At 59.4% G+C, this 15,070-nt stretch overlaps 9 protein-coding genes across 9 annotated transcripts; 8 read left to right on the top strand and 1 right to left on the bottom strand.

Moving 5' to 3' along the window:
* Positions 1-90: 90 nt before the first annotated feature.
* On the top strand, positions 91-1,360 carry LOC62_01G001614 (uncharacterized protein; the record flags this gene model as incomplete). Its single annotated transcript, XM_062768109.1, has 2 exons — positions 91-116; positions 161-1,360. Exons 1-2 carry the CDS (start codon positions 114-116, stop codon positions 1,358-1,360), a joined length of 1,203 nt encoding a protein of 400 aa, XP_062624093.1. The 5' UTR covers positions 91-113.
* A 237-nt stretch (positions 1,361-1,597) lies between these two features.
* LOC62_01G001615 (uncharacterized protein) lies at positions 1,598-2,422 on the top strand (the record flags this gene model as incomplete). The annotated part of the gene is made up of 1 exon (XM_062768110.1): positions 1,598-2,422. One exon carries the CDS (start codon positions 1,598-1,600, stop codon positions 2,420-2,422), a length of 825 nt encoding a protein of 274 aa, XP_062624094.1.
* A 448-nt stretch (positions 2,423-2,870) lies between these two features.
* LOC62_01G001616 (uncharacterized protein) lies at positions 2,871-4,276 on the top strand (the record flags this gene model as incomplete). Its single annotated transcript, XM_062768111.1, has 2 exons — positions 2,871-2,874; positions 3,138-4,276. 2 exons carry the CDS (start codon positions 2,871-2,873, stop codon positions 4,274-4,276), a joined length of 1,143 nt encoding a protein of 380 aa, XP_062624095.1.
* Positions 4,277-5,170: 894 nt separating this feature from the next.
* Positions 5,171-6,340, top strand: LOC62_01G001617 (uncharacterized protein; the record flags this gene model as incomplete). Its single annotated transcript, XM_062768112.1, has 2 exons — positions 5,171-5,173; positions 5,246-6,340. The coding sequence occupies 2 exons, from the start codon at positions 5,171-5,173 to the stop codon at positions 6,338-6,340; spliced, it is 1,098 nt and encodes a 365-aa protein (XP_062624096.1).
* A 431-nt stretch (positions 6,341-6,771) lies between these two features.
* On the top strand, positions 6,772-7,931 carry LOC62_01G001618 (uncharacterized protein; the record flags this gene model as incomplete). Its single annotated transcript, XM_062768113.1, has 2 exons — positions 6,772-6,774; positions 6,810-7,931. 2 exons carry the CDS (start codon positions 6,772-6,774, stop codon positions 7,929-7,931), a joined length of 1,125 nt encoding a protein of 374 aa, XP_062624097.1.
* Positions 7,932-8,191: 260 nt separating this feature from the next.
* Positions 8,192-9,386, top strand: LOC62_01G001619 (uncharacterized protein; the record flags this gene model as incomplete). The annotated part of the gene is made up of 2 exons (XM_062768114.1): positions 8,192-8,219; positions 8,256-9,386. Exons 1-2 carry the CDS (start codon positions 8,217-8,219, stop codon positions 9,384-9,386), a joined length of 1,134 nt encoding a protein of 377 aa, XP_062624098.1. The 5' UTR covers positions 8,192-8,216.
* A 246-nt stretch (positions 9,387-9,632) lies between these two features.
* LOC62_01G001620 (uncharacterized protein) lies at positions 9,633-10,966 on the top strand. Its single transcript, XM_062768115.1, has 2 exons — positions 9,633-9,659; positions 9,700-10,966. The coding sequence occupies exons 1-2, from the start codon at positions 9,657-9,659 to the stop codon at positions 10,858-10,860; spliced, it is 1,164 nt and encodes a 387-aa protein (XP_062624099.1). The 5' UTR covers positions 9,633-9,656; the 3' UTR covers positions 10,861-10,966.
* Positions 10,967-11,302: 336 nt separating this feature from the next.
* LOC62_01G001621 (uncharacterized protein) lies at positions 11,303-11,972 on the bottom strand (the record flags this gene model as incomplete). The annotated part of the gene is made up of 2 exons (XM_062768116.1): positions 11,303-11,640; positions 11,813-11,972. The coding sequence occupies 2 exons, from the start codon at positions 11,970-11,972 to the stop codon at positions 11,303-11,305; spliced, it is 498 nt and encodes a 165-aa protein (XP_062624100.1).
* Positions 11,973-13,927: 1,955 nt separating this feature from the next.
* Positions 13,928-14,647, top strand: kdsD (Arabinose 5-phosphate isomerase KdsD; the record flags this gene model as incomplete). Its single annotated transcript, XM_062768117.1, has 1 exon — positions 13,928-14,647. The coding sequence occupies one exon, from the start codon at positions 13,928-13,930 to the stop codon at positions 14,645-14,647; it is 720 nt and encodes a 239-aa protein (XP_062624101.1).
* Between the last annotated feature and the right edge of the window lie 423 nt (positions 14,648-15,070).

Genomic DNA, 15,070 nt, shown 5'->3' on the forward strand with positions numbered 1-15,070 from the left:
GGGTGGCGAAATGGAGGTCCGTGCGCGACGGGAAACACGACACGACGCGAATCCAAACATTTCTCTCTTTCAACATCCTTCATTCCACATCAACAACAACCAACCAGTTCACAATGGTACGTCCCCTCCCAAGTTCCAAGCGCATACTCACGCAACCCAGCCCACGTACACGCCCGGGGCGACCCATCCGCCTGCGCACCTCATCCTCAACAGCCCACACCTTGTCGACGCAATATTCGACTCCGTGGACCGGCCTTATCTCGTCCTCTGTATGAGGGTCAACAAGCACGTGCACAACATTGCCGGCGCGCGCCTGTACCACACTGTACGTCTCGACCGCGACGCCATTGTGCCCTTCTTCCTCGGCGCCGTCGACCTCCACGACCACGACGACGGGTGGGGGCACCTCGACTGTGATTGGTGTGGCAGCCCCGGTGGAGGCGCGCAGCTGTGCGCCAACCCACTGTCGAGGAAGGGGCTGCTACTCTCGCAAGTCCGCGTGCTTTCCCTTGGGTCGCATGACCAATACTTCTGCGACGAGTGGGGCCCGATCGCTGGCGAGCTCCTCACCGCTGTCGACACCCTTCGGCTTGTGCCAGCCCCCGTGACCACGGTTGTTCTTCAGCCGTTCTGCGCATCTTCACCCGCGTACGAGGAGTGCCACTTTTTAGCGAACCTTAGGACGGTTCGCAAGGTCGTGATGCGCAACATCGACCAGCACAATCGCGGACTCGGCTTTCTCACCAGCTCAGCTCTCGCCTCCGTCAAGGAGTTGGTCCTGGTGCTCCCTACCGACCCTCACAGGTCCATCGGCTGTGAAATCTTTGCCAACAATGCCACGGACTATCGCCGAGAGATGGAGCTCAAGTTTGTGTTCCATGGCACCTGGGAGACTTGGAGATCTCCTCCAGCTTGCTGCCATCCCCCGAAGGATCCATCATCATATGTCAACCATTACTGCTTCGGCTCCTACCAAGCCGTCGTTAACGGTTCCTTCCGCCCCCTCTACCCCTTCAGTGAGATTATCAGCCCTCTCTTCGGTGATTTTAGGGGCCCCGAGTTGCACACCGCGACTCTTTATGGTCTTGAGTGCGTTCGGCTCGGCGATGAGGAGGATTTTACATGGGCATGTAGGAAGGGAATCAGCCTCCACCAGATGGTGATCGACGAAGTTCTCACTGGGTCATACACTGTCTGGGATGCCTTGGGCACGGGAGACTGGGACGACTTCGTTATGCTCCCGATCTCCGCCGAGGGCGTCTTCTTCAGGACGCTCGCCGAGTACGCCTCGCTCAACCAGAAGGAGAGGATGTATGAGCTCCACGATGGGCTCGACGAGGTCCCCGACAGCGCTCAGTGAGGCCTGGCATGTATGCACAGATGTGTGCGTGTTGATAGCGATGATGTATGTAGAGATGTGTCAAGTTCAGGAGAAGTGGCTGTGCTGGGTGTGGATCTGCGTCGCTTCCAATGTGAGACCTGTGCGAGCCGCGCGAGGCCACCCAAAACAACACGATTCACTTTGTCCACTTTCCAACTTGGTCACTCCACTTCTCACACAAAAGTCAACATGGTATGTCTGCACGCACATGTCACCATGCCAAACTCACATCCAACGAGTCATCAAACGTGCACGACGAGCCCAGCACACCAGCCCAACTCCTCCTCAACCTGCCGCACTTGTATGCGCGTCAACAAGTTCCTGCACGACACCGCGGGCGCGTACCTCTACCACACCGTCCGCCTCGATCACACACTCTTCGGTCCGTTCTTCCTGGGCGCCCTCAAGCTCCACAACCAGCTCTCGCACTGCGACTGGTGCGACGGTGAGGGCGGGGGCACTCTGGCTTGTGCCAATTCCAAGTCGCGCAAGGCCCAACTCCTTAGCCATGTACGCGTTCTCTCGATTGGCTCGCACACCAGAAAGAGCTGCCATGAGTATGGAGAGCTGGCTGGCGCCCTCCTCACCCACCTGCGCACTCTCCGCATCGTTCCCACCCCCGCCAGCCTCTTCTCCCTCGAGCGCTACTGCGACGACTCCCTCTCGCGTCACGGATGTGCATTCATCTACCACATCGAGGCCATGAAGATCATCCTGCGCAACATGGACGAGCACCAAACCATGTACAGCGTCTTCAGGTGGAAGACCCTGCAGGCGCACCAGGAGATCGTGCTGGTGCTGCCGACCGACGCCCGCCGGTTTGACGGCAGCAACTTCTTCTTGCGCGGGGACATGGAAGACTCAACTGCGAGCCGCAGGTATCTCTTCCACGACAGCTCCCGGAGTCGTGGAAGGAGTTCTCGACATGCTGTACCGACCCCGACTGCATCGCCAGGCGACGCGGACGCCTATGTTCCGGCGCCTATCACGCAACCGTCCCCACCAAGAAACATCGTTGCCTCACTCCCGATGGCATTGTAGACAGGCTCTTCATTACTCGACGCGGCACAGTGAAACACAAGACGACCATCCACGGCCTCGAGTCCGTCACCCTCTCCAAGCTCAGCAACGGCAAGCTGTATACCCCGTACGCTTTCCAGAACGAGCTCCAGCAGCAGGTCAAGGACAAGGTCTTTGCTCTGACTGTGGCGCGCGAGGAGCCGACAGACCCGGTCCTGTCCGCAAAGACGCTGGTCACCTTCAAGACTCTCGATGATTATGCCGCCATGAATTCCTCTCAGCGGGCTTACGAGCTCGACGACGGCCTCGATGAAAGATTCGCATAGCACGCTCGACCCGTTTGATGCGACGCGCTAGTCGTCATATGCAGGAGAAGCAACGCCGCTATAGATTCTGACGAGTTACCTGTATAAACGTCCTTTGTTTAGACTGTGATTATGCATGCAGAGCAATGATGCCCTGTGACTTGATGCGTGTGACGGTGCAAAACACAATGACGCCGCCCCTCGAGGAGTCATGGTGACGCGCCGCAGATCACTTTTCTCCTTCCTTTCTTCACCTCTCGCCTCAACAACACTCACACCCACCATTGTTCAAGACTCACTGCTTCGCCACCAACCCCTCGCACATCGGGTGGCGACACACAATGGTAGGAATTTCGGCGTCTCCAACCAGGCGCACCTCCGCCCCCCACTGACCACCATCCACCAGTCGCGAGCGCCGACCGCCGGCCCAGCCCCGGCACTCATCATCCTCAACTCTCCGCATCTCGTCGACGCAATCTTCGCCTCTGTTGACCGTGCGGGTCTTGTCACTTGCCTCAGGGTGTGCACAAAGTTCTTCCTCGCCGCTGCTCCAATCCTTTACGACGTCGTGCGACTCGATAAGGATCGTATCGGCCCCTTCTTCTCGGGTGCAATCCAGATTCACGACCAGTCGTCAAACTGCCGTTGGTGTGGAGGACGGCCCGGGGGCAAGCTCACCTGCGCCAACACACGATGCCTGAAGGCCCGACTCCTCGCTCGGGTCCGTGTACTGTCCTTGGGATCGCACGACAGCCGTGACTGCGATGGCTACGGAGAGTTCTCCTCAGCCCTTCTGACTGGTATCGAGACGCTTCGCATCGTGCCTACTCCATTGGACACGTTCGACCTCGACAGATTTTGCCAATGTCGACGGCACGGCGATGAGGGATGTCGATTCCTCGAGAGCAGCCTGGCACGGAAGGTGGTCGTGCGCAACACGGATAGCGGCACTTACATGCTGGCGTTTTTCGACCTCCGACACATGTCGAATCTCGAAGAGCTCGTCTTTGTTCTCCCGTCGATCTCTCTGCGCTTTCCAACACCCTCCTCGTTCTACAAGCACCATTCAAAGTATGCCAAGGGCGCAAGTGTCAAGTTTGTGTTCGATCACAGCTGGGAGACTTGGACAGAGCCCACGGGCTGTTGCGCAGACCCCAATTCCCTCCCCGGAGGCCATTCATGCTACGGCCCATATCAGCCTGCGATTATGCCCTCTCACGAAGATGACTCCATCGGCACCACTGAGATAGTCCAAAGTCTGTTCGGCTCTCCTCCCAGAGCTCCAGAGTATCCAGTCACCATCTACGGCCTCGAATCAGTTCAGTTCGGCGAGGAACCATTCTTTACGATCCCAGACGTGGACGAACAAGAAGCACTCCGGCTTCAGGTGATGGATGAAATCCAAAATCTCTCCTTGCCTGAGCCTACAACTACTTGGGCCACGAGCTCCCCTGCCCCTGGTGTGAAGGGGTCAATCATTTTCGAGACCATCGACGACTACTGGTTTATGCTCGATCCCGATGAACGGAGAGACGAGCTCGATGATGGCTGGGACGACCTGTTCTGGTAGCGCCCTTCTGACGTAGGCGCCAATTGTGCACAAGTGGCGGTGAGCAGGCGACGGCGATGGTGCCAAGCTGACTGGCCACCAGATAAGATCAGCCGGCCAATACTGTATGCGCCAGACCATCTGGCCTGTGGCAAGATCAATCTCTTGCATCACCCACTGCAACCATCACCGTCATCAAGCACGCCTCGTCTCCCTCAAGTTCCAGTGCCATTGTGCCAACCCATCTTCCGTTCAACACCATGTCGCCACTTTCGGAAGGGAGTGTTGTGGCACCCGTCGCCTTTGATTCCGCCCAGTCCAAACAACAACACCTGTTTTATGCATCACCGTCATCCTGTGATCATTGTCCTCTCCACTGATCAGACCATCATGTATCGCGGTCTCACTGATACGAATGCAGGCCGGTTTGTGGAGGGGCGAGATGGACGACGCCGGCGCCGCCGCGACAGGTTCACCTCCGCAACTCATTGTCGTCGAGACCAGCTCGCGCTCAAGAACGAGTTGCGCAATGCTGGCGACCTGCTGGGAGGTGGGCAACGGCTCCGATATACTGATTGTCCCATCCTGAAGCCCACCGTATGTCTGGCCAACCGCAAAGGTGAGCGCAGGTGGGATGGTCTTCATGACGCTGGCCGAAAACATCTTCTGGATGCTGAGGAGCGGCGGTATGGATAGACAGCGGCCGTCATGAGCTATTCATCAACGCTCAGGTCGTGAGGTGGAAGCTTAGGGGCTCGGGGGATTTCGCTGAGTGAGGTAGGATGCTTTCTCGGGTCTTGCCACATGAGTGGAGTTGACAAGGCCGCTACGCCCCAAGATCGTCGCGGCACCTTACCACAACGCGTCAACTCAACTCGATTTCACTTCACCTCATCAACCATTCAACAAGTCACAATGGTAAGCACTCCCACCATGCACGCCTAACACCAGCCCCCACGCTCTCCGACCCAAGTCTCCGCCCCGACGCAGGTCAGCGCCGCGACCATCATCGGCAACTCGCCGCACCTCGTCGACGCCATCATGGCTCACGCCACCCGCGCGACGCTGGTCACTTGTCTCCGCGTCAGCCGCGACGTGCACAACTCTGCTGGTGCGGCCCTTTACCACACCATTCGTATCCACGGTCGCATCCTCGACGATCTGCTGGAAGGAGCCAACCTTGAGAAAGGCCTCTACACAAACCCGCCTGGCGAGGCACAGGCCCCGCTCACCGTCCTCAAGAATCGTCTTCTCGCCCGCATCCGCGTCCTGTCGATCGGGGAGCACGAGTGGGAGCTGTGTGAACACGAAGTTGATCCTCACATGCTCGACAAATTCAAATTCTTCATCTGGCTCCTGTTCCGCCATGTGCAAGTCGTGCGCATCGTCCTCCCTCCCCGCGGCTCCGGCCTCGGTAGCCTGTGCCAGCGCTCAGCCCACAAGTGCGGATTCCTACCGCTCCTCTCCCCCCGCAAGCTCGTCATTCGCAATGTCTCCATTCCCGCCTTCTGCGAGATCAGCAACTACTGGTACCACGTCAATCTGCCCGAGGTCACCTGGATCCTTCCTCCCGAGCGCCGCGGTGACGCGGAGGCAAGTGTGGACCCGTCCTACTACATTGGATCAACCGTTGCCGCCTCCCCTAGTGCCAAGATGATCTTCCACGACGAGTGGGAGAGCTGGACTGCGCTGCCGATGGCGAGTGGCCCGATTCCCCGTCGCCCCCTTGGGCCCTACGCTCCAACCGATGTCACCGAATTTTGTCACTACACCTGGAGCCACGGACACTGGCCCACCGCGAAGGAGTACGACACTGTGGTGTACGGGCTCGAGACTGTCCACTTCAGTGCCACCCAGAATGACCGCGTCCTCCGCCACTTCAAGAACCGCTTCCCCTCGCAGCCGCTCACGCCGGGCGGGCTGTGCCAGGTGGTCAAGGATCAGATTATGGGACTGCCAGGATCCGAGTGTCATCACAGCTCCAGGATCATGAACCACGCGTACGTGTTCAAGACCCTCGCCGACTACGCGGCGCTCGACCCAGCCGACACGCGGTTCGAGCTCGACGACGAGTACCGCAGCTAGGTTAGGGGTGGTCGCCCTGCGCAAGTGTTGCGAGTCGACCCTTCTGTATATATCCTGTAGTGGAATACCATTGTGTCTTACCCAGCACCACACACGACACTGGGCCTGTGAAGTGCGCGGATACGATCACGACGAGGTCTCGGATGAGGAGGTGGCAGCAGTGTGAGGTGAGCACCGCCGCCAAGTTTGGCCCAAATGCTTACTGTGCAGTGCACATATTTCAGATGTAGAATAGAGGTGATAGGTGATGAGACTTCAATCCAATCCACGTGCGGGAGGCGTGGAGGGTGTGTGTCGACGGGTGACACGGTGACGGGCGCCAAACTGACCGACGCTGGCCGCCCCGGATGGACGAATTGACAATATTAACTACAATTAGACACACTCTCTTTCAACACTCTTCTCCTCTTGTCGACTCATCACCAGACACAATGGTAAGCTCACCACCCAGCGGCTCGTCTGACCCCAGACTACGCATATACCCAATGCCCAGACCACGGCGAAGGACGCCCCGCCCGTCACGCCCCACAGCATACTCGTCAACACGCCATACATCATGGACACGATCATGCAGCACGCGACGCGCTCGACCCTTATCAGCTGTCTGCGCGTCAACCCCCAGCTTCACGACGCTGCCGGTCACCGACTCTACCGCACTGTCCGCGTCTACGGCCAACACAAGCTCCGCGGCCTCCTCCTCGGCGCCGAGTGGGAAGAAGGCCTCCAGCACGCCACCCGCTCATCACGCACCCCAGCGCTCAGTGGCTTCAAGAACCGCCTCCTCACTCGTATTCGCGTCTTATTGGTCGGATGGCACCCTCCGGGCCCGTGCAAGCACGAGGGTAACAAGGCCGAGCGCCTCAAGCTCCGGGCCACACTTCGTATCCTCCTGCGCAACGTGCACACCGTACGCATTGTGCTCCCCATCAGGGACTGGGGTATGCAGGCGTACAGCGGACTCGGCTGCAACAAGGAGACGACACACTGCGACTTTCTGCCGCTCTTGTCGCCCCGCAAGGTCGTCCTCCGCAACGCCAATGGTCCCACGTTCTGCGAGCTGGCAAGGTACTGGCCGGACCCCGAAATCACGACGCTGGTGTGGATCGTCCCCACCGACTGCGGGACCTCCGACCGCCCTATCCTGCCCACATCTAGCCACCGCACCCATGTTCCGTGCCAGGTCCCGTTTGTCCGCGTCGTCTTCCACTCCGAGTGGGAGGTTTTTCCCTCCACACCCACCCCTGTTGCCTCCTCGCACGATGCTGAGGACGGCGTCCACTTAGACCGCTTCCACTCTCCCCTGGAGCTCTTCAAGTTCTGCTATTATCTTGAGAAGATCACCAAGCCGCACATTTTTGTGCTGTATGGAGTTCATACGGTTGAGCTCAGCAGTTTCGTCCAAAGTGAATTACTCACCTGGTTCCCGGACCGCTTTGACTCGTGGTCGTGGAACCCCACCGTGGAGGACTTGCGCCAACTGGTGATGGAGTCGCTTGACAAGCCATACATCATCAAGTTGCCCCGAGACGCCTATGAGGCACTGAGCGCGGCCGAAACGCGCTATGAGCTCGACGACGAGTATCACCACTAGGTTAGTGGGCCTCGTATAACATTCGGACCCTAGGTAGCAACCTGTGATCGACCATTTCCTCTGCATATCAATCAGTCATCAGGGCGACGTTGCAGGGCCTCCTGCATATGCAACGGTATGCAGCCTCTGCATGGCCTTGGTGGACCGCGGTGGGGATGGCAGGAGCCACGTTAGAGGGGTTTGACAAGGCCACTGAATTTCCTTTGATATTTCCCCCACTAACTGATGACGCACTATCTTCCTTTCAACAACTCACTTCACCTCTCACCCCTTCCTCCAACGACAATGGTACGTACGCCACCCATTCAGCTCGTCTAACAGCAGTCCAAGCATCTCCAGCTCGAACACGCTACGGCCCTGCCGCACCTTACCGCCGCACGCATCATCCTCAACTCGCCCCACATCGTCGACGAAATCATGAACCACGCCACCCGGGCGACGCTCGTCGCCTGTCTGCGCGTCAACCGCGACCTGCACGACGTGGCAGGCAAGGTTCTCTACCACACCATACGCATCAACGCCAAGAAACTCGATGGTCTGCTCATGGGCGTGAGCGTCAAGGAAGGGGAAGGCCCTACTCTCCCCGAGTCGCCCGTCATGCCCTGCTTCAAGAACAGCCTTCTCTCTCGCACTCGCGTCCTCTCAATGGGCAACCACCGATGGAGGCTGTGCACCACCGACAACAAGCGGCTCAACGCGCAGGACCATTCATTGAGGGACGCTATCAAACGCCTCTTGAGTGGTGTACGCACTGTGAGGATTGTCCTTCCCCAGAAAAAGGCCCACTTAGGAGACCTCTGCCAAGGGGGAACTTCCACATGTGGCTTCCTCCACCTCCTCCACCCGAAAGTGGTCTTGGTGCGAAACGTCTGTGGGCTCATCCTCTCCAATCCCGTGTTTGACTGGCCTCTTCCTCCTCAATCACACGTCTTCTGGGTCCTCCCAAGCCACAGAAGCAAGAGAGGCGACCTCGAGATCCCGCGGCTCGCCAATGCCGAGTACAACACTTCTGTCCAACCCAACAGTATGGTCTTCCATGACAAGTTTGAGAAGTGGACCAAGAACTCTTCTCAAGTGACAACGACGTCGAGGAGGACGACCATGACGACCGGCAAACCCTTCAGTGCCGAGCCGTTCATTAGGTTCTTTCACGAGGCCGAGAGCTTCTCAGAGGATCACGTTACAACCGTATACGGTCTCGAAACGGTAGACCTTCTCGAGCGCCACGACGATGCTGCTGTCAAGAAGTATCTCGAGAGCTTCCCCCTTCACCAGAACCACCTCACGTCCGCTTCCTTGCAGAAGCTGGTGATTCACTTCGTCCAAAATGGGGTGCCAGTCCCTGGGTCTGGCAACTGGCCAAGCACCGCTTACACCTTCAAGACGCTCGCCGACTTCACCGCGCTCGATACCGCAGTTAGGCGTTACGTGTTGTGCGACGACTGCCGCTTTTAGAGTCTCCGAAAACCCTGGACATACGTCCCCTCTGTTATAATACTCTTAAAAGTTCCACAGCCTCAGTCTCCCCTGATAGGGGCATGTCCCATATGTATGAAGCACAGATGTATCACGTTCGCATGTCGAGCACGCCCCTGTTGGTGGCAAGGACCGAGGTAAAAAAATGCCACCACTCGAATTGCCGGCGATATTTCCCTCTTCTCACCGAAACCACATCTATCTTCCTTTCAACAACTCACTTCACCTCAAACAACATCCTCACACACAATGGTAAGCGCCCACATCAGTCATCAAGCCTGACATCTCCCAGCCTCGCAAGCGCCAAACGCCCAAGCGCTCCCCGGCCAACGCACTCCTCGCTTCCGCAACGATCATAATGTACTCGCCCCACCTCGTCGATATCATCATGCAGCACGCCGCTCGCTCTACCCTCGTTTCCTGCCTGCGCGTTAACCGTCTTCTCCACAATGCAGCAGGCAAGGAGCTATACCATACCGTTCGGATCCACGGGCGGAACGCGCACGGCTTATTCGATGGCGTGGAGTGGGAGGACCACCTCATGGAGGGCTCGGAGGAAGACGGGGAAGACGAGGGTGGCGACGAAGGTGCGCTGTTCAACCCCACCCCACGCGAAAACATGTTCAAGAATCGACTGCTGGAGCACGTCCGCGTCCTCCCGATCGGGTCGCACTCGTACCATCTGTGCGAGGAACAAGTCAGTCCAATTGAGAACCTCGGCGAACTCCTCAAGGCTCTCTTGCGGGGTGTCCATACGGTCCGAGTGGTCCTCACCCCCAAGGGCAGCGGCCTAGGCTTCCTCTGCTGTGGACGAAACGACCGCTGCGAGATACTGCCCGAGCTCTCCCCTTCAAAGGTCGTCATCCGCAACGTCTCCGCCTCGGCCGTCTGCGACTTCAGCGGTTACTGGCCCCGGGCGTCCCTCGCCAACGTCGTTTGGGTGCTTCCCACCAACCGAGAGAGCGAGGACACGAGCCAAGGATACGTCACAGACCTCGGGGACTGTGGGACGCAAGCTCCCAACGTCCGCATGCTCTTTCACAGGGGCTTCGAGACGTGGCATCACAAGAAGGGTCCGAAGACCAGGTCATCAAGCAAGGGTTCTCAAGCTGTGCGCTTCTTCGTATCGCCGGTCCACATCAACCGCCTGTTAAACGCGATCAAGCGCTTGGTCGAGCCACACGACGTGCCGGTCTATGGCCTCGAGAGGGTCAAGTTTGTCGCGCATCCTTCCGACCCACTGGTGCAACACTATCGCAGTTCTTTCCCTTACGGACCCCTCGAGTCCGATGATCTGCGCAAACTGGCTGTGGACGAGTTCATGAAGCCAGTGACCAATGTCATTGGTGCAGATTCGTCCAACAGCCCGTACGCGTTCAAGACGCTTGCCGAGTACGCCGCACTCGATGCCGACGACGCGAGGTTCGACCTCGATGACGAATACCGCCGTTAGGGTGACCGAGAAGACAGCGCCTATGCAGCAGTGCAGAGTTCAAGTTCATCCGTAATGTAAGCCTCATCTGTAGTGAGATAAGTGTTGTCCCATGGCGTAGATGCATCGCATGAAGTCAGCAGTCCAAGTGACACTACCCAGCCTAACCTCGGTGGACACAAAAAGTGGAGGTTTTGGCCCGGTGGAGGCGGAGCCCCGCGCTGTCACAACGTCCCTGATCCCCTGGCCGCTGTGCCCGCTCAAAGACAAGCACTTGTCCGTCGTCCCACTCGTCCCACTATTCTTCCAAACACGCGCACACCGCAAACAAAAAGGACAAGGGTACATTGGTCCAGATGGTCTGGAACTGATGATCAGAAGGAGATCTACGAAAGTCGAAGGTAAACGTCCGGCCAGCGGAAGTGGCTGTCATTGGGATCCAGGCGGCGCTTCGAGGCGGCGCTTAGAAGTCGCGCTTGCGGTAGTTCTTCTTGTGCTTGGGCTTGCACGTCTTGCTGCTCGGCGCGGCGGTGGTGGTAGACGAGGACGGCTCGACGGGGGCGGCGGTGGGCGACTGCGTCGTGGTCGTGGTGGAGGTCGACTCGGGGGCGGGCGTGGTCGTGGTGGTGGTCGACTCGGCGGACGAAGTCGTGGTGGTGGTGGTCGACTCGGCCGACGACGTCGTCGTCGTCGACTGAGTGGTGGTGGTCGTCGTCGTCGACGAAGTCGACTCGATGATGGTCGAGACGTCGGTGATCGTGCCGCCGGGGATCCAGCTGTGGCTGATACCGCCGCCGGCGTCTGCCTGTCAGTGCAATCCAGTTCCATAAGAGCGACGTACTGCAGTCGATGCCATCGGGGCAGCAGCCGGGGGTGTTACCCACGAACCAGCACCTCGTACCGGGGGGGCAGGTCCCGTCGGCTATGGTCCCAGCTTTGTCTTTCGGTCAGCGGGCTCGGGTGAACCACATACTCAAGCAGCACGTCCATCCGGGATCAACGCAAATTCTGGTGCCAGTACAGACGAGCTCGCACCCGTTCTGGCGCTTGACGCGAGGGACGCTGAGAGGGCGGGGGGTGGCCGAGGCCGTGGCGGCGAGCGCGGCGATAGCGAAGAGAACCTTGACGAGCATGCTGGTAAACGAGTGTGGGTGGGTAGGATGCGTGAACGGAGATGCAGTGTTGGGGCGTGTATGCTGTGTGCATGCACGCAACCTTTAAGTGTTTGCTGCCACAGCATGCCGCCAAGAGCCACCTCCGCCTGTCTGCGAGGGGCCTCGTTTCGGGTGGCCGCGATGACCGCCAAAATGGCCGTCACTTCTCCGTCTCGTGCCTCGGCAACATGCCGTTCCTCTGGCGCCGTGCCGTGCTGTTCAGTGAGTGAGTCTCGATCTCGGCTCAACGCGTCAGTAGATGCAGGCACAGGCAGGCGCGTCGGTCTGTCCAACTCTGGAGCCGGCCGGGGGTAGATGTTGGAGCGTGCCCGCCATGCCGTGACCTCGCCGTGCGCGTGCGCATGCACGCACGGAGAACGGGGAGGGAGACTACGACGCGCTGTCACCGCCAAAGCTTATTCTCGCGGCTCGCTCCATCCCACAGCTCCTCCCGAAGGTTAAGCTGTTGGGTCCGGGATCCGGGGGCTAGCGCCAGCGGTGGTGTGGGGAAGACGCCTGCAAGACACCGCAGCTGCGCGTGTGGCACCAGCACGCGTCAGTTGGGAGTGTGTGATCGTCTCGGAGAGTTGATAAGGAACCGGCTGTGCTTGGTGAGCAGGTGGGTTGAGGCTGTGGAGGCTGGGCCGTGGTGTTTGTTTGCACGCGCCAAGTGGACGAGACGGACACTGGCCGGCCGAAGTCGGCTGGCGGCGAGGACATCTTGGCCGTGGATAAACAACACACATGTGTGCTCGCTGTGCTTGCTCGCCAGACTGTTGCCTTGTGTCCTTGGCAGAAGCTGGGCAGCAGAGGGAGCGGAGCGAGCACAGTGCAGACGGCCGATGTGGCCGTTGTGTCAACGCTTCTTCCCAAGTCGTGGCCGCGGCGGCATCTCACCCGCCGAGCTCTGCTCCCGGTCGCGTCCATCGTCCCAGTGGAAGAAAGCGTTGGGCAGCATGGAGCTCCGAGGTGGAGAGCAAAACGGTGTTGAGCAAGGCAGACGAAGCAAAGCGAAGAGCAAAGAGGGCAGCACGGATGACTGGGCTCAACGACAACGGGCACGGGCGCAGCGCACCGCCCAGCCAGCCAGCCCATCGCCGGTGTCTCTCTCGACAGTCAACGAAGCTCCTCCACCATTCACCTCACCTCTGACCACGCGACAGCATCGGCACCTCCTCCACCCTCTCCGACTCGGCCAGCGAGCTTGGACTGCCGACTGGCTGCCTGCCTGCCTGCCCCGCTCGGAAGTGCAGCAGTGTCCCGATATATCGGCAGCATCCGCCCTATGGCCCCCTTCGCTACGCCTCCTCGCCTCCTCGCCCCCGCGCCCACAGCCCACAGCCGTGTCGGCATCGGCAGGCACAGCCGGTCGTCGAGCCAGACAGACTGTGCATGTGACTGCTACCATCGTTGTCGTTGCTGTTGTCTCTTTCACTTCAACTCTCCTCCTCGCCATCATGTTGAACGACGTCTCGACCCACCATCGTCTTACTACACCTCAGTGACACGATTCAGGCATTTCCACGCCGCCTTCCCTGCCTTCCCCCCGACTCGGGATGCTCGTCTCAGTCCAGTCACCTTTTTGCACCCACTTTTTAGGCAACTTTCGGCCAGTTCCGTGTCGACGGGAGCAAAAATGACCACTTGGACTTGCGCACACATTGCGTGCTGTCATAGTCAGAAACGTTTGTGTACAATCGCGCGTCCACCCCTCGAAGTTGCTGCCACAGCACAGCCAAGACCAAGCACAAGCAGGTAGCGAGAGCGAGCGATAGCATCCACATTCATTTTACACATCGCTCCTCCTCATCAATTGCTTCGCCTCGCCGCCCAAAACTTGGACACAGACAAGTGGTGAGTACCTCGTACACAGCTCTCCCCATCACACACTGATCAACATAGCCGAGACTCGCCCTCGCCCCCGCCTCGCCGCCATGACAACAACGCTTGCATCAGCGTCAGCATCCTTTGACGCCAAGCGTGCGCAGCAGCTCGCGCGCGACACGTTCAAGACGGAGGCCGAGGCGCTGCTGGCCCTCGCCGAGCGCGTAGACGAGTCGTTTGCCGAGGCCGTCGCGCTCATCCTCGCCACGACGGGCCGCGTTATCGTCATGGGCATGGGCAAGAGCGGGCATATCGGGCGCAAGATCGCAGCGACGTTCGCGTCGACGGGCACGCCGGCGTTCTTCGTGCACCCCGCCGAGGCGGGCCACGGCGACATGGGCATGGTGACCTATGGCGACCTCATCCTCGCCATCTCCAACTCGGGCGAGAGCTCCGAGCTCACCATCCTCCTCCCGCTTATCAAGCACCTCGACGTGCCCCTTATCGCCGTGACTGGCGGCCTGCACTCCACGCTCGCGAAGCACGCCGACGTCGTCCTCAACTCGAGCGTACACCGCGAGGCTTGCCCCCTCAACCTCGCGCCGACGACCAGCACCACCGCGCAGCTTGCGCTTGGCGACGCGCTCGCCGTCGCCCTGCTTGACGCACGGGACTTTAGCTCCGAGGACTTTGCCCGTTCGCATCCCATGGGCGCGCTCGGCGCCCGCCTGTCGCTCACGCCGTCGCGCGGATCCACGAGCAGCAGCAACGCGAGCTCGCGCACAAATAGCTCCAACGGGACACGGGGGACACGCTTCTCGTTCGCATAGCACGGCGGCTGGGCAGCGAATCATCCATCAAAGACAGCAACTCTATCTATTCAGGCTCGTCTGGTACGGCGCACTGGCCTCGCAGCCACGTTTATCAGCATTATCAAGCAACAATCAACAATCCCCGGCGCTAGCGGCCTCCGCCGGGTGGGTGGCGAGCGAGCACAGCATACACGGGCTGTGCCGAGACCGCCGGCCGGGCCGGCCGAAGGGGATCACGCCGGGGTGCTCCTATAAATCAAACCAACCCAAAACATTGTCGTGGTATTCGACATCCATTTAGACATAGACTTTTGTGAACTCATGCAGCTGTTGTAAGCAGGCCAACGCGCGCAAGCGGTGACTACCCCCAAGCTGATAGTCTGCATCAGTCGCGTCCATCGCGTCCACTCCATCGACTACGAGTTCGCCGCACTAAACCCT

This window comes from Vanrija pseudolonga, chromosome 1 (genome assembly GCF_020906515.1).
Source record: "Vanrija pseudolonga chromosome 1, complete sequence".
Taxonomy (NCBI): Eukaryota; Fungi; Basidiomycota; class Tremellomycetes; order Trichosporonales; family Trichosporonaceae; genus Vanrija; species Vanrija pseudolonga.